Source organism: Cryptomeria japonica, chromosome 5, assembly GCF_030272615.1.
Source record: "Cryptomeria japonica chromosome 5, Sugi_1.0, whole genome shotgun sequence".
In the NCBI taxonomy this organism is placed as follows: Eukaryota; Viridiplantae; Streptophyta; class Pinopsida; order Cupressales; family Cupressaceae; genus Cryptomeria; species Cryptomeria japonica.
In genome coordinates, this window is record NC_081409.1 from 747801703 (window position 1) to 747825185 (window position 23483).

At 38.8% G+C, this 23483-nt stretch overlaps 1 protein-coding gene across 2 annotated transcripts in view; it reads left to right on the forward strand.

The window, feature by feature from the left end:
• Positions 1-1160: 1160 nt before the first annotated feature.
• LOC131064116 (uric acid-xanthine permease) overlaps positions 1161-23483 on the forward strand; it is a 307219-nt gene continuing 284896 nt past the window's right edge. The window contains exon 1 of one of the 2 annotated variants that reach the window (XM_057998146.2): positions 1161-2107. In XM_057998146.2, coding sequence (XP_057854129.2) covers positions 1874-2107 — 234 coding nt within the window. In that variant the 5' untranslated portion in view covers positions 1161-1873. The remainder of the gene's footprint in view (positions 2108-23483) is intronic. The other variant, XM_057998145.2, reaches the window with a different exon arrangement.

The window sequence follows — 23483 nt, forward strand, 5'->3', positions numbered from 1 at the left end:
TAAGAACTGTATTTGAGATATTTTTCCAAATCTCAATTCCAAATTGTAATTAGTGTCAAAATTAGAGCTATAACCAGAGGTTTTCTTGCTAGCTCTTTCCTCTTGGTATGCTTTTTAAAATAGCTTGTATTTTGATATCTTATATTATTATATTCGTGGCTTGCCATCTTTGCCTTAAATAAATAAATAAATTATTATGGACTATAGAAATATGATGTTTTTAATTGCTATGCATATCTTTTAGTGGATTTAGAATGCCCAACACTGTTAGGGTTTTGTCCACCTTTTGTGAATGATTTAGAAGGCATAGATAACCTTAAGAGATACGAGTCTAGAGAAGAGTGCTTGAACCAAAGTTGTTGAGGAAAATAAGTATTGAGTTACAAATAATTTGTAGAATTCACTCACAATCTATTTTATTAAAGATTTTTAAGAATTTCATTGGATTCCTTTGCAATCACATCACAATGTTTATGTAGTGTCTCTCTTAAATTACCACACATGGAAGATACATATTCCTCCCTAGAAGTGTAGACATGTAAGACAAATATTTATTCAAAGGAATTTAAAGTGCATGATAAAGATCTTGAAATATTTGTATGTTGTCCTATAAAAAATAATTCATAAGAGATTTAAACCTCTTTACACAACTCTTCAAATGGACAATTGAAAAAACATTTTATAAGATTTGACTTTTTTTCTTTTGTCATCCTACAATTTTCCATTTTGACTTCTAAAACTTGAAAACTTAAACAAAATGCCTATTAATTTAAAAAATTAAACAACAAAGTTTTGAGAAGTGAAGGTTGAAAATTCTTAATATCTTTTTTTATCCTACATTTTTTTTTCCAATTCCTCTCATGGAGAATCTTGAATTTATTTCTTATTTTTTATTTATTTTTGAACAATTTAAATCTTAATGAATGACATAACCAAACGTGATGTTATCACCCTTACCAATTATAGGAATAAAGAAATGCAAAATAGATCACCCTCGATGAGAATAAAGAAATGACCCAAAAGTTGCAGCTACAAATCAAACAAAACCTGCCCAAGTACGAAACATGATTAGCCTGGTCCAAATTGCGGCTATAAATTAAACAAAACCTTTTCTAATGCGGAATATGATGAGCTTAGAGATTTTTTTAGACTTACCGCACATTCCATGCCGTCGTGGGTGACATGAACAGCTGATTCATTAGAAATGCTGATAGATTCCCTAATCGGAGAGCCTCGTTTTTAATGGGTACACAAAACATTATAGAAGTCCTGGGTTCGTCCCGTCGTGGGTGACATGAACAGCTGATTCATTAGAAATGCTGATAGATTCCCCAATCGGAGAGTCTCGTTTTTAATGGGTCCACAAAACATTATAGAAGTCCTGGATTCCTCTCATGCAGGACCCCATTTTTTATTCCATCAATGGTCAGAATCTGACTATTAGTTAAGCATAGACGTCATGAATCTGTGCTGAGGTATGAATGACAATTCCTTTGAATGAAGTGAGGGATCTTAATACGGCGGTGTCTATGCCTCGTCATGTACGAGACCGAACGGAAAGTTGTTTCAGGCCAATGCACTTTCTTGAACATGGGAGACTGGGTTCGTATATGGGAGAATCGATTATTCATAAAATAAAATAAAATATTTTTAACATCCTTCAAGCCAAAGGTAAAAATAGAATAAGTAAGCGCCTTGACTTTCCTCGTAAAAAACAATGTGAGTATAACACCTACATCGTTCAAATCCATTTGACTGAGTACCTACAAACGAGCTGGTAGACAAATACCCGCTAGTTTGGGGCTGTTGTATGTTATTCTCTTGGGCAGCTCCAAATACCCATTTCAATTCACATTTGCGAGTAGTACAGTGAATGGCACTGATGGAGTCCAACAGCAATGAAGAAATTTCTAATAGTAGAGAAGAAGAGCAGAAGGATTCTGGGCAGAGGAGTGTTGAACTTATTGGTAATTACAATTGGGGATTTCTGTGTACTCCCAGGATTGTGTGCGGTGGGAAGAGAGATTTGCTTCCTTTCTATGGTAAGGATGAGAAGATACCGCTCCTCCTGGCTGCAGTCATGGGCCTCCAGCACGCCCTGGCAATGGTTGGTACCTTGATCATTATTCATTATTATACATTTTGGTGAGATTTTCATAGTTAAATTGAGCAGGCTTGAGGATTAAAACTTTTCTAAGATTTGAATGCAATCGGTAAAAAATAGTTTCAAAATTGGATTTTATTTTTTAATTTTATTGTTTGAAATATATTATAATAGTTGGATTATGAGGAAAATCATTTCTTACATGGGCTAAGAAAGAAACCATCTGGGCCTGTCCCTGGTGGACAAAGAATTCACATCCTTTAAAAACCATTCAAATTTTGTCTCGAATGTCACAGCTTCTGCTTACTGCAAACAAAACTGATCGCTGCCAATTGAATCGAATGCCATAAACTCTTGCAACTATCCCTGTCCATCAGAGTTTCCCTAAAGAGTAACCTTCCAAGAGAGGGGCAATAAAAAATAAATTGAACTCAGTATACTTTTAACCCCAAAACCTTCTAGTTGTTGAAAATTCCAGAAGATGCGGTCAACTGGGTTCTCTCTCCCACACACATTTCATAATGCAAAATGCATCTGCAATACCATATTTGGGTTTTACTTGATTCTATGGTTAGTTGTGTTAGCCGTGCAATATTTGTTTGATTGTATGGTTAGTTAGGTTAGTCCTTCAATTTGCCATGTCCTGATAGAGAAACCTCTGCGTTGTCTCTTTTGTCTGGCCATGGATTAATCCTTTTGGCGATGTGGCTTTTTAGTAGAGTTGAATGGATTATAAATCACACTATTTCATTTGACTGTTACCTTGGACTTGTGGGAATACTGTTTCGGAAATGCAATACAATTATAGAAATGCTACCAAAAGTGTGGGCAGCAATTAATCTGCAAGGATTTAAAGAATACGAATGAGAAAAATGTCAAGAATTACAAAAATGTAAGTTAAATTTGAATTGCAAAAAAAAACTTTGATATTCCCAAAGTTATAATTTACTGGAAAAGCCTTGTTTAATTGGAGATTTTGGTAACACTGCTGGTAGCTAAGCTGTTTTGTATCTAAGCAGTGCCAGCTCTTGCAGTTACTCCAGAAAAACTCATGATTTACACAGTTGGATTTGTATTGGTAAGGCTGTGTGTTAAAAGCTCTACCTGATACGTGGTCCAACAATAACTAGCACATTGCTTTATGCTCACTTTAAGCTGGACATCTTTGGCTGGTGGTTCCCCGTTTTGTTCTACTTGAAAAGTTTCTGTTTCAAAAAAATAAAAAAATTGAGGTTGTCAATGGATTGGATGAAGAACCATAGGGACATATTATTTGCAAATTGCCATGGAAGTAATTGGTGTGTCTGGATGTTGAAATATTTTATTGCGGTTGTTTCATTTATAGTACTCTTCCGTGGAGCCTTAAATATTTGATTTGTTTTAATGAAGTCACATCATTTGCAAAACCATGCTTGGGACCATTGATGTGTTTTTTAGGACACTCGAACATAGAATAAAATACTAAGTATTCTATCCTCTCCCAAACAAAGAAATGTTTTATGCTAATGAATATGATCAAATGAGACATCTCCAAGGTTTACAATTCAAACAATCGACTTTATGCTCAGGATAGACTTAGTGTCTTTGATGTGATCTTGCTTGTAATCACAAAGGGACTTACGCTTTGAACACAGCTGGAACGTGGAATCTTACTTAACTTGCTTGGAAAATAAGGATAAAAGAGATGAAAGGGTTAGGAACACTAATCTTTTCCTAAGAACAATGATGATAATGCACGATACTTTGATAGACGGATTCTATAATCAAGCCTTGCTTTGCCATGCAGAAACAACTACATGAAACTGATGCAATCTCCAAAAGATAACGAAGGGTTTCCATATTATGAACATTCATTCAAACACCCAATACTAGTGCAGTTCAAGTAAATATCCACAATTGAACTTGTGCTTGATGAGGATCAAGTTAACCATGCATTGCAACTTACAATCAGCAAATTACAATTGGTATGAACCAGAATTCAATCACATATTATTACAATTTCTCCTTTATAATCAATGAGATATATCTAAACTTGAGAAGTAACAAGAAACCATGCAACATGTAGAAACAACACATAGATATCCACCATACTTAAATAAAAAATATGTATTAACTCCAACAATTCTTGGCAACAACTTCGAGTTTACTCCTCCTACTCTGCTGCTAACTGCTAAATGTCTACCACTACTAACTATTAGCCTTTACAAATGACAGAGCTATAGAGGTCTCAATACAATTCAAGGGCTTAGATCAAATCAAGATAAATGGCTGAGATTTAACAATAAAACCTTAATTAGGGTTAGTTACAACTAGCTCCTCTTTGACTGATGAGAAAATTTCAATATCTAGGGCACGTGTCCCTTTTGAAGTTTGAACCAATGAGAAAATAGGTTAGGTAAATAAAACAATATTTGATGAAGCGACACATATTATTTGCTCCTTCAATCGATAAATCAGGTTCAATATATTTGGACGCCTTAACTCGGAGTAGCTTGATTGGTTGGTGATGACAGGTGTGTAGAACACAAGATGCCACTGAGAGGGAGGGTCAATCAGTGGTTTCCAAACTTAACCCTTTAAATCCTAAATGTGTGTACCGGTTAGCAGATCTAACACAAATTGAATATACCGGTGAGATAGGGAGAAGACCAAAAATCAAGCACACACAAAGGGCACATCACATAACACTGAATATATGAGGAAAACCCAACATGGGAAAAACTTCGGTGAGAAATGTTGTTGGAGTCTACTACTCCAATTCAACCTCACAATAAACACTGTATTACAAAGTTTAGGGCACCAACCCAAGGGGCACCAACCCAAGGAGCACCAACCCTTGCACTGAGCTTCTATTCAGTGATTACAAAGAAATATATCCATACAATAGTAATAACCTTGTTACAAATGAGTTTTGTAACTCACACATATCTCTTCACCGGTTCACCTCTGTTCGGTTCTCTGCCGGTTCTCTGCTCACCTTCTCAGGCTCTTCCTCTACTCTATCTGTGCCTTGTCTGATTTCTTCTCTCTCTCTCTCTCTCTGCTCTCCTTTGCTCACTGCAGCTTGCTTACCGGTTCAGACTTTGCCGGTTGAATGAATTGTCAAACCATGCACCTGGTTACCGGTTCTCAAACCTATTTGTCTCATTCCCTTCTGCTCTGCTTTTACCTTGCCGGATCTTCTCTGACACTCACATTGCACTGCTTGCCTCTTTGCTGCCTTCTTACCGGTTGGAACCCTATTGGTTCGCTTGAGTGCTGCAATCTTTAGCAGCTTGCCGGTTACCTTGACCTTACCGGTTTAAACACTGTTAAACCTTGTCACCGGTTATTCCTCTCCAAAACTCAGTCACTAATATGTTTATCAATGGACTCTTTGACTGATTGACTCTCTGATTGCACTCACTTCATAGGCGTCACTCTCTCATGCAGCAACAACAGATCTGGTCTTCGATTTGCACATTTATACCTTTGCAAGCCCATGAAAACAAACATTCAAACCTTGGCGCGCTAGGGTTCTGTTGACGTGTATTTTGTACACAATCAAACACAGAATAAAATACCCAAGGGTACCTTATCCTCTCTTGAGTAAAGCCTCTGAATGCTGAAGATATCGCGAAAAGGATCAATCAGGGTGACTTCAAGGTTCTTCGCTGTAGGATCTCTACGTGTGGATAAGCACCAGTGGTCGTTGTGAATGCTGTTTCTTCAAGGGGTCTTACGCACTTTGAAAGCTGGTCCGTGTTGCTCTCACTCGACTGCAGGAACAGGATTTTTTCTAATACTAACAAATTCTCAAAAAAGATCAAAAGATAGGGTTTTCGAGAGATGAATTCTACTCTAATCCTACGAACGACTCAATGTAGGCTAGACTTGGTAAGATTCTACCAATTTCAGTATTGCCAAGGGATTACAATTTTATTGGAATTGGTGCGATCTTCTAAGGTGATTAGTGATTTTCAAATCATCAAGGATTATAGACACTATCATAAAGATACATGTCAATATTTCAATGATAATTGAATGTTCAAGCAATTTGAATATCTCCAGTTGACCACACAAGGTGTTCTTACAATCAGTAAGAAGCTAGTGGTTTGGATACGAATCTCACCAAAGATCAAGCACAACACTTAGTCCTTCAAACTTAAATACTACTTCGACTGAGAATGATTCAAGAAGATAAACAACCATGAAGATAGCCACAAGTATTGCAATAAAACACCATAACTTCAATATTTTATTGATCTCAAAGCCAAATGGACAACAATTGCTCAAAATTCCTTCTTCATTACTCAATCTTGCTACACAATAACTTTCTCTCTAAGCTCTTCTAATCTCTAATATCTTCTTCTAATCTGATCTAACTAATACAAAATGAAAATGAGTGAGGGTATATATAGCATCCTCAATTACAATGAACGGCCCAGATCGAAAGAAGATCAATGGTTGAGATTCTGACACCTAAACCCTAATTAAACCCTAATTAGGGTTTATTACAAAAAGTTCCCTTTTTAGATGAACATTATTAAATGTATAGCCAAATATTTAATTGACACAAAAGTCGAGGAAAAATAGACCAATGATAATTAAGATGCCACATCATCCTATAACAACCTTTCTTCTAGAACCTTGTTCCCTTTCCTATGCTCTTTCTTAGCATATCCAATGAATCTGGACACAATTCCTTCGATCTCAGTAATAGGAATCTCGGGAAGATTCTTCATTTGTTCCTCCAAGTGAATGACCTGATCAAAGGCAGTGAGAAGAGCTGTTTCCCATCCAAGTTCGAGTTCTTTGATCTTCTCAATCAGGAGCATGGTAGTGAACATCAGGTCTCGTTGCTCATCTGTGATGATATTTTCCTCTTTGCAAAAGATGACCTTGATTCTATCCTCCAACTCTTGGATGTCCACATCTGTCTCAATCTCAATTCGTCGGCCGAGGATGGTACATAACACTTCAAACACTTTATCTTGAATTGGATGGATGACACCTTCAACTTGACTGCATTTTGAGTTGACGTCTTCGAAAAGGACCTCTTTCATCTGGAGAAGAGCTGACCACTGTAGTAGGTTATGAGTTCCTCCATCCATTATCTTTTCTTGTGCCAGTATCCGTCTTGGTGTTTGCCTTATTACTTGCAGGACAGGAATGATAACATCTCTAGTATGAGCAAAAGCGGTTACAGTTATCAATAAATTATGAATAATCTCAAGGACTTGGATAGCTCGATGGATTGTCTTCATCATCCTTGTTGCAAACTCGATGGCTACCGTGTGGGATTTATCAATCCAAGAACTCATAAGCTGAACCAAGCTTTTGACCCTTTCTGCTTCTCCAACTGATTCAAGAGGAAGTGCTTGCACAGGAGATACTGCTGGATCCTGACGTCTCAAGGGCTGATTGAGATGACTAAAGTAACCTCTCCAAGCACCGACCTCCCTCTCAAGCCTCTTATTCTTTTCCACTTCTTCCTTGAGTTTGTCCTTAAGTGCCTCAAATGAATCGGTTGCCTCATCCATTGCCTGTTCAGTAGTGAGTGGACCAAGCTCAAATGTTTCCACATCATACTCATCTGCAAGAATTTCATCTTCATACTTGTCCACTACTGGTGTAGCTATTTGCAATTTCCTGGATCCTGCCTCATCTCTAATCACCTTGGACATCTTGGTGGCCTTCTTCTTTTCCGTTACTTCTTGAGAATTTCCTATAAGGCTCTCCAAATCAATCACATTTTCTTCCTCCTCAATCACGATCACCCTTGTCAGTCTCTCCTTCAACCAATCTGGGATGGCGGATCTTGTCTCTCTAACTTGTATTTCTTTAAGTAGTGGTTCATCTTCTCGGAGAGGAGATGTCGCTTCATCATCATTTCCCTGATCTTCCTGTAGCTCATCAATTTGTAGAGGTTGACTTGATGAATGTTGAGGTGTTTGTCCCTTCTCTGGCTTATCATTTTGTACCATGGATTCCATAGATTCATCAATCTCAGGTACCATCTTCTCTTGACCTTCAGCTTGACTTGCCTTCTTTCCATGTCGAGAAGATGTGCCTGATGGGCGATCTCGATTGGCCTCTTGCTTCTTCTTGGAGGATTCTCTTTTTTCAGGTCTTTCTTTCCTCTTTGCGCCTCTAGGATGAGAAGTGTCTTCACTCACGCTTGCTCCTCCTTCTTTTGGTCTTTCCTCCAAAGTAAAAGTCATTGGTACGTTCTGCTCTCTTAACTTCTGATGTTGTATGTCCACCCATCTGCGAGTACATGATAAAACTGGAGCCTGTTGTCCTCATTTTTGTTTCCAAAAATGAAGGACCACTACGATGGAATTTTTATGAAAAATGAAAATTATTACTCTATGGCACGCTTCCCGAGGCAAAATTTTGACTAATCCTTGGACTGGCTTAATCCTCAGTCCATTCTCGAACTACGTTTCAAATTTCGTCCAATTCTGGGTTCGTTTGCCATGCCTTTCCTTCAATTTCGGGTTTTAAAACCCAGACTGCAGGTGGAGAATTTTCTTCAAACTGCAAGTTTTAATGATATTCATTGTTGTGGTCTTTGTAGGGGAATTTTTGATCACTTACATGTGCATTTTTTTATTTCAAATATGTCACTTGTAATTTATTTTAAGTTTCCCATTTAATGTTTTTATCTTTTTGTTGTTTTTTGGTCATTTTTAGTTTAAATAGGGGTTTTTTAGCTCAACTGCAAGTAAACTTGCAGTTTGTCCAAAAAACCCCTACTTTAATGGGTTTTACATGTAATAGGGATTTTAGATCCCCATTACATGTGTGCAAGTGTTTAATACTTGTTGTAGGGATTTTATTTCCCCCTTACAAGTATTTTTAAACTTGCAGTTTGTCTTTTAAAACCCGATTTTAACATAAAGTTCATTTTTGACAATTTTTAAACTTGTCATTTGTCCAAAAAAACCCGATTTTGGCTTAATGAGTGAAAAGGTGAAATTTTAAACTTGTTGTTTTATATCCAAAACCCGATTTTAAGCATGAAAGAGGAAAAAGTGCAAATCGAACTTGTCATTTTATATCTAAAACCCGATTTGCTTCCTTTTGAAGAAATCGAACTTGTCATTTGTTTTTCAAAACCCGAAATGCAAGAGGGAAGCGATTTTGGACTTTTTCAAAGCGAAATTCATGGATGAATCGTTGGATGAATGAGGCGTTTTGGGTTTGTATCCTATCTTCTTGCATTTTTGGACATCTATCATGCCATTCCAAGGACAAATTCGCTGGTTTTTACCCTAAAAACAGCAACCACGTTTTTTCCTAACGTGAATCATTAATGCCACGTTTTGAGGGGTTGAATCTTTAAAATTTCACACACTCCTAGATCGTTTTGATCTTTCTTCCTAAGGCGTGGAGGGTAAGAGAAGTTTCGCACCATTTAATGGTGCATTGAATGTGTAATGTGTAATGAATACCACGTTTTTCACAAAAACGTGACTCTCTTGGCTGCGTTTTAAATCCTTTGGCATTGATACCTCTTCAAACACCTTTGGTATTATTGCTTTAGCAAATACCTTGATCGTTTTGCTGCAACAAACTTGAAATGAACACTTTCATTGGCATTTTACTCTTGCAAGTTTAAGATTGCTACCATTTTTGGGGGCATTTTCACAAAAACGTGATAAGGGTTTAAAAGTTCAGTTTTGCTTCTTCATCTCAAGAAGTATTGCATTGTTGGAGAAGCATTTTGATTTTCCAATCAAGGTATGTTCTTCCTTTCTTCTCTTCTTTTTATTTTCACGTTTTCTTCATTTTTCGTTATTAATTGCATTCTTCACATGTGTTGTTCTTCCCTTAAAATTGGTTTTCATGAAACAAATCTTCCCTTTGAAATGCAATTGTTAAATTGCATTATTCTTCTCAAAATTCCATCTTAGCTAGTATTCGGGATTTTTAATCTCGATTACAAGTTCGCTGGAAATTGTTGTTCTTCCCTTACGGTTGAGAAATTTAATCATTTTTGGTTAAATTTCCAAGCTTGAAAAATGTGAAATACCTCTCTCTTGCAAATTCGTGTTTTGAAAACCGGATTACATGTTGAAAAGATCTTCCCATTTTCATGAAAATGACTATCCCGGATATTCCCATTTCTATCCATTCACGTTCCCCATATCCGCACTTTCCATTTCCATCATTTCCCGCAAGTCAAAATCCCATTTTTCATCCGTTTCTCCATTTTCGAATTTACAAGTATACTTGTATTCGGGTTTTAAAATCCCGATTGCATGTATGTACTTTCCAACTTGTATACTTGCGAAAATTCCCCCAAGATCCGAAATTGGTCAAAGTCAAGATTTTCCCATGTCTTCTCTCTTCTTCTCACAAAACCGTGAAATTCAGAGATCAAAGTTTTACCCATTTGAAAAAAGAAAGAATGATATTTGCAGCTGATTATGATGTGGCCTTAACCCTTTTAAGTCTTTATCACAGCATTCCAGGTTCGCAATCAATGTCAGATTTGCCGGCATCGCCAACTCCAAAGAAAATGAAATACAAATATGATAAATACCAGAATGAGGTTACACCTTCCCAGGTCTCCTCGCCATTGGATCGCATTAGGGACACAGAAATAGGGCATGTTGATATGGCAGAATTCATTCACAGGGTAGAAGATCCACAGGATAACAACTTGCAGCGGCTGTTGGACAGCCATATCCATCATGCGTCTTCTTTCCCAGTGGTTGCCCTAGAACTTGAATTTGTTCTTGCATGCGCCCATCATTTTGACAAAGAGTCAAGAGTCATAAAAAATGATGATGGTGAAGCCATAATTCGTCTTGATGCGGATACAATCGAGAAGGTCTTCAAAATACCTCCTGCACCTGTTTACATGGAAATCACCAAAGAAAGTGCAGCAGAGTATTATGTGAAAAGAGAAAAAGATTGCAAGCGCCACATCAATAGGTGGATTCATGAGCCACGTCCTTCCTTCTCAAGATGGGCAAAGTTGTACCGTTGTGATTTCAAGTGGGAGATAGGAGAAACCATCACTCTTCTCAGCAGAATGTTAGGCCTTGAGCACTCTAATGTCTTTGAGCCATGGATGTATCAATTCACCATGTTCATACGGCAGTTGCATCACATTTCATGGGGTGAAATCATCAGCGATGCTTTGTGCGAACAACTTGCAGCGGTTCCTACCACTATGACCTTCTTTATGAATTCTTATTTGGTATATTTAGCAGCATCACTTAGACACTTTCCAGGTCTTTCTACCAAGGGTGATCGCTCTCTCATACCAGTTTGGGAATATTATGACCAGCTGCCTTTGAAACCTAGCAGACTACATTTCAGAAGAGTCCAAGACGCATTCTTTGGATATTTTATGTGTCAGTTTGACATGGATCTCAGAAATAAGCGAGTATCAGATGAGGCATGGGTCAAGGTATCTGAGTATGGGTGCTTATTCCTGCAATTTCCCACCTTCACCTACATGAGGATTGGGTGCTATGATGGACAACCATACATGCTACCAAGATACCCGACCGATAGGATAATTCTTATGGAATTGGGTAGACAGATTATGGCTGTTCATACTCTTCAGTCTGTTAGACACAAGGTTGGAATGGGGATCTCCAGCACAAATCCGTTGAAAATTGGTCGATACTCCCTTGTCACATCTGTGAAGGCTAAGGCCATGGAGGTTGAATTGCAGGAAATCAAGCTTAAGAGGTTCAAACCTAGAGCTGATTTTGATTATAGAGGTATGAAGGAAAAGATCAAAAAATCCTTTGTACATGTTCATCGCATTGAAGACATCTGGGCAGATCTCCGCACAGAAGCTGAAGTCCTGAAGATGGATTACTGCAGGCTCACTGTTGAGCAAATTGTTGACTTGAACTTGGCAGATATCCCACAAGGGATGATTGATGATGGGCGTATACTTGATCCTGAATACACTTCACGGAGGGTTGAGGAAGCTCCACTTCCTTTGATCCAATGGTCACATAAAGAGTGCGTCTCCATTCTTGACAGATTTCAGCCTATCTTGGCCAACACTAACGCATGGTTGAAAAGCAATGCTGTTAGACTTATCAAAATCAAGGTTGGTAAAGAAGATGATTCTACAGGGCCTCTTGGACGAAAGTCTGAGATTCAGATTGATAATAAGGAGGGTGCTTCATCTTCAAGCACAAGGATCAAGTTACGAGTTAGTCGTGCAGTAGTGCTTCCTCCTGAGGAGACAACTACTCGTGGGAAGGAGAAATCACGGTTCCATGTTCGGGTGATCGATCTGGATAATCCAGAAGAGGGGCAGCAATCTGATGATGCGCCTAAGTCTCCAGTTTCAGACACGCCTCATGAGGTCATTCCTCCAGTTTCTATTGAGACGCCTCTTTCTCCTCCTGATTTGCTCATTGATGAGTCTCCTCAGAACGCAGTTCCCATTTCAGCATACGAGCCTTCTCCTGAGCAACAACAAGAAAGTGTGTTGGAAGTTCCTGAAGATAATCCCACTTGCATTCAGTTATCAGAAATTGATACTTCCACTTCTGGTTTTGAAGAATTCATGAGGCAATCTTCATGTCCGTTGGTAATTGAGCAAAACATAGTCGCTATTCAAACAGATATTCCTCCCAGGGTGACCACAGTGATTCAAACAGAAACTGCTTCTCCTTTGCCTACAGCTGTTACAGGAAGTGAGTTGATGACTTTGCCTCCATGGCTTAGTTCTTTCACCCCGAAAAGAAAGAAGCAAGAGATCTCACCTGATGCCTTCGACTACCAGCAACTCAAACAGTCCAGATCCAAAGTTGCTAAGAAGGCGAAGACTATTTCCAGGGTAACTGTTGATAGCAACAAGATGAAAGTAGCTGAAATTGTGGAACCTATTGCAGATAAACCACTTGATGAAATGTCAGCTGCTGATTATAAGGTTACAAGGGTAGAATTGGGCAAGCAAACACATGAAGTCATTAAACATGATGCTCAGTTTTCTGTTGCTTCACTAGTGCAAAGGTGTGACGATCTTCTTGCAAAGAAAGACAAGCTAGAAGAAGAAAACCGACAGCTCATGGCAGCCATCAATAAAATCACAAAACTTGCTGCTGAAGGGAGTAACTCCATAGGTTCTTCCGGTTCCCAAGAATCGATTCGTGGAGTAGAAAGGGCTGCTCAAAAAGTACAAGCACTGGATTCCTGGATTGATCACCTTCATGATCAATGCGTGCAAGTGATAAAAGACATTTTTCAAATAATGTCTAAGCTGGAAACCATTGAGGAGAAATTGGATCAGACTTCTAACACTTTCAAAAAGAATCTGGAAAGTGTTGAGAAAAGTCTGGCAATCTGGCGTACCATGCCCCAACAACAGCTGAGTATTTTGCAGGAGCACACCATCATCTCTTCCAGGGTCATGTACTTGGAATTTGAGGAACTCATGGAAAACAAAACCCTTGTTCTTAAGTCCCTCATCGAAGAGATCAGTGATGCAAGGAGATTCCGGAATGAAGTTTATCAAGGTATTGTCTCACATTGTGAAAGGGCCTCTTGCAATATAGTAAGTCAGGATGGAGAGCTAATTCCAGAAGAAGAAGTTCTTGCGGACTTACAGATGAGGATTCATGGTGAATGGAGGAGTGAACAATTCTCGGCAGTTTCAATTCAAGCATTGATAAAACATCAAGCCTTTTTGCATGAGATCCAGTCCATCCTGGATAGAGACAATTCCGCGCTCCTCCGCTGTCATAACACTATTGTGAAGACTATGGTAGTTGCTAAGAACACTCATGAACCGAATCCCGAGGAACTACAAGCGAGCATCCGGAAATTTCAAGGATTCATGTCTTCACAAAAGGCAACCTAAGTGTTTTTCAACACTTAGTTGAATTTTCTCTCTTTCGTAATCTTTAGTTGTAATTTCGTTTTGACAAGTTACATGTAAAAGTAATTTTTGTAAAATACAAGTTACACATTACTTGTACTTTTGTAATTACATGTAAGGCAACTACAAGTTATGTCCGATTAGGACTGTAGTTGGAATAAGTCTTAGTTAGTTGGAGTAACTCTTAGTTAGTTAATGAAGTCTTAGTTAGTTATTGAATGAGTCTTGGTGGTTGAGAGAATCTCTCAAGTTAGTTAGGATCCTCCCACCTTTTTCTCAAGGCTCCTCTTTTATAAATACTTGAGAGGTCCATTGTAAATATATCTTTTGGAAAGCAAGCAAAAACTCTGCCAAATTTACAGCAAGAAGTCTTTGAGCTTATGTATGTGGATTGAAAGTTTTTTGAAGAAATAATAAAGAAGGACTACTCAAGTTTTGAGTCTTTGAGCTACATGTTTGAGTTTGAATCTTTTATTTCTTCTATGCCAAGTGTTTCTAAAGGAGCTTAGTCCAATCTGATTTGAAGTCTTTGAGCTGCAAGTAGAGAAGATTAATTAAAATAGGAAAATCTCTAGAAGGAGCAGCAAGTCTTTGAGCTTGCGTCTATTCTTGAGGAAAATTACTGTTTGATAAGAAATAGCAGCAAGTCTTTGAGCTTGCATTAGTTCTTGTCTTTGTGTTAAAAGAATAGATTATTCCAGTCTTTGAGCTGTTATCTTTTATTCGTTGTAAAATTTAGTATAGCAAAGGGTAGATAGGACTTCCGATAGTCAAGTCTTTGAGTTTGATATTGCTGTCCCGTCCCGAAGGAAGTGACGGGAGTCTTTGAGCTTTCAGGAAACTTCACTTCCTTTCTCTCATTTTACTTGAAAGTGGTTACTGCTGTTATTCAATCGCTATCCTTTTCTGTGAAGAGAAAAAGGATATTGTCTTTCTTGAAAAAAGAAGAAAGATTGCTGTCCCATCCAATTTTATTTTCCAAGTTGTAGTTAGATAGGGGGAGCCTTCCCTTAATTAGGAGAGTTTTTACTCGTGTGCTGTAGTTGAAACCACAATTTTGTATATTTCCCCAAGTGTACAAAATTTTCAACCAACAGAGCCATCAAAGCTCTCAAGTCCAAAATCTTAGGCTCGTTCCAATCTATCTTCACTCTCTTATCTTCTTTGTCATAGGATGACTGGAGGTATCTGCCATTGTCTTGGGCTTGATTGGCTACTCTGTAAACCTTGCATTTTCTGATGAAATCTAAAGGCAATCTGGAATGCATCTTCCTTTTAACTTCTAAATCACTTGAGAGATTCATCCAAAAGTCTTCCACCTGAAACTCATGTCTGTACTTCCTAGCAACTGTCTCCTCCATATAACCATAAGGATCAAAATTCTCCCGTGGGGCAAAGAAGGTGAATGAATACAAGGCTAATTCCTTCTCTGCATCCTCCGAAGCTTGAGTATTAGGACATACCTCAACTGAATTCCCCAATATGATAGGTACGGGAACTCCATTTCCATGCTTGTGTCTGGATACCTTTGCACAAGCTGCCAATTGTCTGGTTACCTCAAGTAACACTATTCTGTCTATCGGATATCTCGACAACATGTAGGGAGGTGAAGGACACCCATGAACTCTGATTTATGTAAACTTTTGAAACTGGATGAACCATGCACCATACCTCTTCACAAGCTCTTGTGCATCTAGAGATAGGCAATTGTGAATCCCGCCTTGCAATATCCTAGTGATGTTCATCGTGAAGGTATCATTGACTAACTTGTAGTCACTTCCAGGTGGATGATGCAGATGAACATAAGAGTCACAAACTCTCACTTCTCCGGGTCCTCTTCCGATCACACCTCTGTGAGGTAGCCCTGCATACTCAAAACTCCTGATCAAGGCATATATGACATATGAGCTCATGTGGAACGACTTGGTAGGCCTTAGTCTTCTCAACTGCACGTCTAGGCTATTGCTAATAATTCTGGCCCAATGAAGCGTTCCTTTCCCTTGGACTATCACTTGAATGAAGAAGAACATCCACTTTTCGAAGTAGAAGGCTTGAGGAGCCCCTGTAACTCGATTGAGCAAAGTTATCAAATCTCTGTACTCCTCCTGGAAGTCGATCCTATGTAGTGTGTTGGGAATCTTGTTTAGGCGAGGACGACTTTTGAGCAACCAATTCTTGTTGATGAGGTTCAAACAGGTGTCAGGATCATCTTCGTATATTGACTTGGCTCCTTCTAAACTTTTGTAAATCATATCTTTATGCTCTGGAAAATGGAGAGACTCACTTATAGCCTCCTCTGAAAGGTAAGCTAAGGTGTTCCCTTCCTTGGATACGATCGATCTTGATTGTGAGTCATAATGGCGGGCACACTCGATCATCAGCTCATGACATTGGACTGCCGGAGGGAAACCTGCCGCCTTGATGATGCCACTTTCAATGATCCTCTTCGCAACAGGTGATGGCTTGCCAATGTAGGGGACCTCTCGAAACTTCTTCACACTGAAGTTTCCCAAGTTGGTATCTCCGATATTACTCCATTTGGACACAATACTGGTCTCCAATTCGTCGTTCTTCTGATCTTCTTTGATGAGAGCTGGACGACTAGTGGATGCTCCGGCCTTTGGGGTCGCCATCTTGACACCTACACAACATTTCACAATTAGTAATATATCTTGAAGTATGGAAATATATACTTAAAAGGAAGATTTAAGATTTTAATTAGGAAACTTCATGATAAATCTTGAGTTATCATTTCCTAATTAACCATGCGATACTTAGATTTTTCGAAAACAAATGTTCAAAAATTAAATCTTCAACAAGGGTGTCAAGATGATTTCGCCATACCTCCTCTTGAGTATTAAACTCTAAGAAATGATGCAAAAATAGATGAATTTCGCTAGGCAAAATGTAGATCAAAGCCCTCTCTTGAATGAATTGCATCTCCCCTAGCTTTGGAAAAGATAAAACTCCACCTCCTTCTAGTCTTCAACACTTGAAAGAAATTCGCTCCAAGCACACCAGATTTCGCACCTCCAATTAGCTTCCCAAATTCGCACTTAAGGCAATGATTGAATGATTTGAAATGTGAAAAAACTCCTCCAATATATAGAGCGCTCACCCTTTTGCTCCCTCTAGGCCGACTTGGCAAATAAGAGGTTAAAAATAAATAAAATTCTGAAAAAGGGGGGCCGACTTGGCAAAATAAATCAAAATAAGGCCTTGAGCGCTTTATATTTAATTTTAATTTAATAAAAATTAATTTTAAATGCCTCCAAGATAGAAGTTTGATTTTTTAAGGCTTAAAATCAATCTATTAAATGCTAAAGATGCTTTTAATTTAATGCTAATTTAATTTTACTTTTTCAAATGCCTCAAAATTAGCAATGTTGGCGATCAAGTGCAATTTGGAGAATATTAATTTTTAAAACAAGGCTTGATTAAACTCCATGATGATTCGCCCTCGACCCTCTCTGAGGGTCAGGAGCGATTTTTCAATTTTAGCCTTGAATACTTCGCATCTTGACTTGAAAATCTCCTGGAGGGTAAATTGATATCCAGTTAACGTGTTGTACTTCAAATTTGGCATTTTGTGTGATGAAAAATAGGTGGAAACGTAAATTTCGCTCTGGACCCTCAGCAAGGGTCAGGAGCGATTTTTCATTTTCTCGCTGGAATCCACCTAAATTTGATCGTTGACCCTTCAATGTCACTCCCAAAATCCATTCCTTGCACTATAAAGTTAATTTATCAACAATTTTGGAGGAAAAAATGTCTTTAAAGGCAATCTCGCCCTGGACCCTCAGCAAGGGTCAGGAGCTATTTTTCTATTTTTTGCTCATGATTAGTATTTACCAACGTCCAAAACCTCTTCAAGACATTTCAACTAGGCCCTCTCATTGACTTGTAAACTTAGCTTTGTCAAATTTTGGGGAAAAGGTGTGTTTTTGGTGTTTTTCGCTTTGGGCCCTCTCTGAGGGTCAAGAGCGACTTTTTGATTTTGAGCTTGATTATCCACCATTTTTCTTCGAAACTTCATTCGTCATTAAGCAACATCCTTCCTTTATCCACTTCATCCAAATTTGCATCGTTGTTGCTAGAAAAAATGAGGATTCCCAACATTTTCGCTCTGAGCCCTCTCTGAGGGTCAGGAGCGATTTTTTTCATTCTAAGCAAATTCCTTCATCTTTTAGATTCCAAATCACCTTCAAGGCATAAAACATCACTTCTTCTTCCCATCCACACAAGATTTTGTCTTAATTCCTCAAACAAAGGAGAGAATCCTGGAAAATCGCTATGGGCCCTCTCTGAGGGTCAGGAGCGATTTTTGTAATTGCCTTCAAAATATTGATTCTCAACAATCTCTTTTCACTTCAAGGCCTTTCAAACATCGTTTCAAACCCATGCCTAACCTTGGCTTACCTCAAACTTGGATGAAAAGTTCCCATATTAGGTTTCTCGTTGTGGGCCCTCTCTGAGGGTCAGGGGCGACTTTTTGATTTTGGGTTGATTTCCTCTTGTGTTGATCTTCCAAATTATATTCAACGGATAGAACATGCTTTCCTTCATCTCTTCCAATCATAAAACGTACTTTGATCTTGTAAGAATAGTGCATTTTTGAAAATCTTGCTTTGGACCCTCTCTGAGGGTCAGGAGCGATTTTTGCTACCTGGACCAAAATGCTTCACTTTTCATCTAAAAATCACTTTACCAAGGAAGATGTCATCTTGTTCTTTGCTATGAATAAAATTTCATGTCCAAGAAAGGTCCAAAATGTGCACACAAAGAAAATCGCTTTGGACCCTTTCTGAGGGTCAGGAGCGATTTTACCTTTCTTGGGCAAAACTCCTTCAATTTATTATCTTTGATCAAGTCTGGATACTTCATTATCCTCATTCTATCCTTCACCATGCTTTTGACATCTCAAATCGACCAAATAAGGCTAGCAATGACCCCTATGAGATTTTTCGCTGTGGGCCCTCTCTGAGGGTCAGCAGCGATTTTTTTGTTTTCAACAAGGTCCTCCATCATTTCTAGCCAAATCTTCTTCAGGTGGGTGGAGAAAGCCATTTATTTCCCCTTCATGATCAAAACTTGGTCTCTTTTCATTGCAAAATGAAGGAAATCAAAATCTCGCCCTGGGCCCTCTCTGAGGGTCAGGAGCGATTTTTCCCTTTTTGGCCAAACTACATCAAATTTAAGTCTCAAACTGCTTCACAAGGCAAAGTTAGGTCATTTTCAAGGCCAGGAACCAGTTAGCAAGTCCATCAAAAACAAGAAATTGCACTCAGGATAAATTTCGCCCTGGGCCCTCTTCGAGGGTCAGGAGCGATTTCTTTGTTTCAGGCATCATCTCACTTCAAAAAATTGATCAACACTTACCCAGGTAAGAACATACAATTTCTCTTTCAAAAATGCTAACACTTAGTAAAAATTGGATTTTACCATAAAAACCTTTATTAGACCTAACCTGAGACCTATTTGACTCTCCTGAAAGACTTACCTAATTTCAATCAATTTTCCAAAATTTGACTGGACTTAGCCTGAATGACGCCCAAAAAGAACCTCGAAGGTTTAGCCCTAGTCCAGACAGACAACTCACTCACTCAAAACCCTAAAAAACAGAGAGAAGAACAAGCAGAGAGAAGCAAAAACAAAGCAAAAAGAGGGGGTCCCCATTCTAATGGGGCGATGTGTGAAATGGTCACAACAGGTTCCTTCTACCGACCCAATCTGTATCAAATCCAATCAGATCTTGCTCAAGGATTGACAACCTGCAAGTAATCAGACATCACCGCCAATGTTGCTGCTTCCAATACATGTTTGCTATATTTAGCATACACGGCAAACTAATCATCGACCTGTATTTGTCAATCACATTGAATGATCCCTCGGTTTGTAACTCCAAATCTGATCTGCACTAGGACATCCTGCATTGATCATTGCAACACAAATGTCAACCTTTTGATCTACCTCGAGCCGCATCCTTCTGCAACTCACCCATGATTTTCGGGGTCGACCATAAATGCAGACTTAGTCGGCAACTATCTCACCGACTCACACTTCATTGACCACAACACGTTTGACACCTGGAGTCTATGTGTCACCATTGTCGGTATCCAACTCAGCTCAAACCATTGTGTTGGTTTAGACTCTGTCACCGACCACATCATACACTACTGGTGCTTACCTACCGGTTCTCTAACCCTATCGGTTAACCTTAATGCCTGCACTTTACTGTTCTGTTGGTGGAACACATTAAACTGGTCACCAACCTTGTCAATTGACAACATGTACCAAGAGTGAGTCATCATGCTCATCTCCATCCGACAAGAGCTCTTCACTTGTCTCTTTGTTAGTTTTATCGGTGGACATCTCTACCAGTAATATCTCTTGCTTGTATACTAGTAACATACCATTCACACCGGTGACACCAAACTCCATCTGCATTCCGGTAACATCCATGTCTGCAATTGCTCAACTTTTCCTTCTCCTTCATTAGCTCAGACATCATCTCAACCGGTTTGTCAATAGTGACAAACTCATCACAATATATTCTTCTTCTTCTGTCTCGGTAGCTCATCATGCTTACTCTTGCTGATCCTGTGCATATATCTGATTTCATGCACCTGAGGCATCCTCATGTTTCACTTTGTTCATCCGGTGTGTGCCTTCAACCACCTGCTTTTAACTTCTTTGCCTTATCCCAAAGCATTGTCACTTACCAGTGGGAGTAGATGAACCAATGCACTAAACCTGTCAAACACCCGGTGAGAGTGGATCCTTGTCACCTGCTGGCCAATATATTGTTCTCTCTGCTTCCGGTATAGCACTGATATGACTTTGCTGTCGTTGAGCAGATATATCTTCAATCAAAGGATATAACCCAGTAGACACCCCCTTTGCCTACCTTACTAACTTGTAGCAGCCATAACTCTGTTGGTCATGTCTTCATCCTGTGAGAATCTCTTCATCCGATGGGAGTCCTGCTGTATGACACCCAACTGCATATCGGTTGCTTGCACTTTCTCCATTAGCTCAACCTTGCTTGCTTACCGGTCACATGCTTGTCGGTTGGCAACCATACATTGTCAACACATCACTCACCGGTTGACATATCATACCGGTCTTCAATACTTACTCACCAGTCAACATCAATGACAACACAATCCGGTTGACATCAATGACAACACAATGCCAACAAGGTGCCACATCATCATGCTCATCTTGTAGATCATCACAAAGAAGTGTTTGTGTTGGTACAATATGTCTTGATACTCAACATTTCCAAGCCTAGTGTGATGATGATAGGACATATTCCTAAATTGTATCATCTTTTGTGATCAAGCCTCCAACTTTGATTAACTCTTTGGAAACTATCACCCTTCCATGATCATGCTTGCACAAATTCATCTCCTAACTTGGGAATTCACCTCCTTGTGATGCATTTCCAATCTTAACCTTGGAATCTTGAAATATTTCCTTCTTTGATGCTCTTTGATCTTGCAATGCCTTGTTTTGGATTTGAATTTCTTGGTGGAGTTCTTGACGTCATTTTGAGAGGTGGAATGTCCTTGATGTAGTTTCTGAGTTGTAGAATGTATCTTTGATATCCTCATTTTCCCTTTGATAATGAAAATCTATAGTTTCCTTGACGTAGTATTATCTCAATGACATCCTTGAATGTCTCCGACCTTGACTTAGGATCTTGGATTTCCAAAGGAAATTCATGATCATTGTAATGGTATCCCTCTTTTTGTCAATCCTTACATTTTCTTCATTGAGGCTTCTCCCTTGATGCCTCCTTGTGTATTGATGTAGTCTTAAAAGTCCTCAATGTTGTTCTAAATTGGTTCCTTCCTTTGCTTGTCAGTATTTAATATCCTCCTTGCATTGTAATCCTTGTTACAATGTCTTGATTCCTTGAGATATTCCTCTTCATGTTGTAATGCAAGCCTTGAATGTTCCTTCTTAATTCCATCAATCTTGAAAAAGAAAGAGAAGATACCTTGGATTAAAATGCAAGAAATTGATGATAAAGCAATTAAAGTTGTACATCTTGCATTCTTAGTTTATGTTGAGAATTTCCCATGACAATCAAAGTGCTGTGTGATTTTCACATGTTCTAGGACAAGTGTATCTTCGCTTTGCACAAGGACTTGGGTGGGTTTCCATGGTAGTCAAGAACAACAAGGCGGGTTTGAGATATGTCCATGGACAAGTAAGAGCGCATTTTCACCTTAGTTTGGGACAAATAAAGGGTGTGAACTCATAGTACTCAAGGACAAAGTTGGGTGTATTTTAGATGTGTTCAGGGAGTAGGGAGAGTGAACTTTAGATGTTGCCAGGGGCTACCTTGAGTGCAAACGAGATATACTCTTGGACTTTGTAAGGTGCAAATCCATGTTGTAAAAGGACAATAAAGGGTGGGATTTCACCTTATGCAAAGACAAATCTTGAGTGGTATTTAGTTTTGTTCAAGGGCTCTTGGATGGAGTTCTCTTGAATTTGTCATTTCTTTCATTGGAATTATTTCCTCATGTCCCCATCTTATGCTAAGTTGGTCATGTTGATATCATTCTCTTCCTAGGCAGGTTCGAGAGGGTGACAAGGACAAGGACAATGTAGGGTGCATATGAGGTACGCTCAAGGACAAGTTTGGAGAATCATAGGCGCATCCTTATGCTAGCCAAGGACTAAGTCAAATTCATTAGGGCTCAAATACAAGGTCTCTAGGTATAAGGACAAACATGCAAGGTGGGTTTGAGAGGTACCCAGGGATGAGGACAAATGTGCAAGGTGGGTTTGAGAGATACTCAGGGACAAGGAAAAATGTGCAAGGTGGTTTGAGAGTTACTTAGGGACAAGGACAAATGTGCAATGGCAACTTAGGGTGGTCCAAGGACTAAGGACTAAGTTTTGCTAACTTCCCAATTGGACATGGATAGAAATGGTGAGCCAATTTTAATGTTGCTAAGGATTGAATCAAAGATTTTTAGCATTTTTATAATTGATCCTTAGGCCTTGAATTCTCAATGTTGAGTCTCTCCACTCTAGACAAGGATTTTCACAAAAAAAAAGTCTTAATTTCCTATCTTGTCAAGGTCAGAAAATGTAATGTCCCCTTTTTAGCGCAACATGATATGGGGTGTCGTTAGCCTATTCTGACACTGTCCTGAAGGCTAACAAGGACATTGGTGGGATCCTGAGGTGTTTTGGCCTAGGTGTTTTCAGTTTCAGGCCAATCGGTGTTGCTCTGACAGGGTTTCTAGACACTTACTATTTATAGTAAGTTAGTCTCCAAGCAGTGACTTGAAATTTTTAGTGTTTCCCTGGTTGGCATAATTATCAGTAAAAAATATTTGAAGGCGACAATGATTTAAAGGGATTATCAACAATGTTTTAATATTTAACGATAAAGTGTAAAGTTAAATTAAATATTTAACTTTATCGTTATATTATAAGGTTGGGAATATAAAGTAATGTTTAAAATATTAAAAGTTCCCTTTAATGTGTACATTGTGGGAAATAATA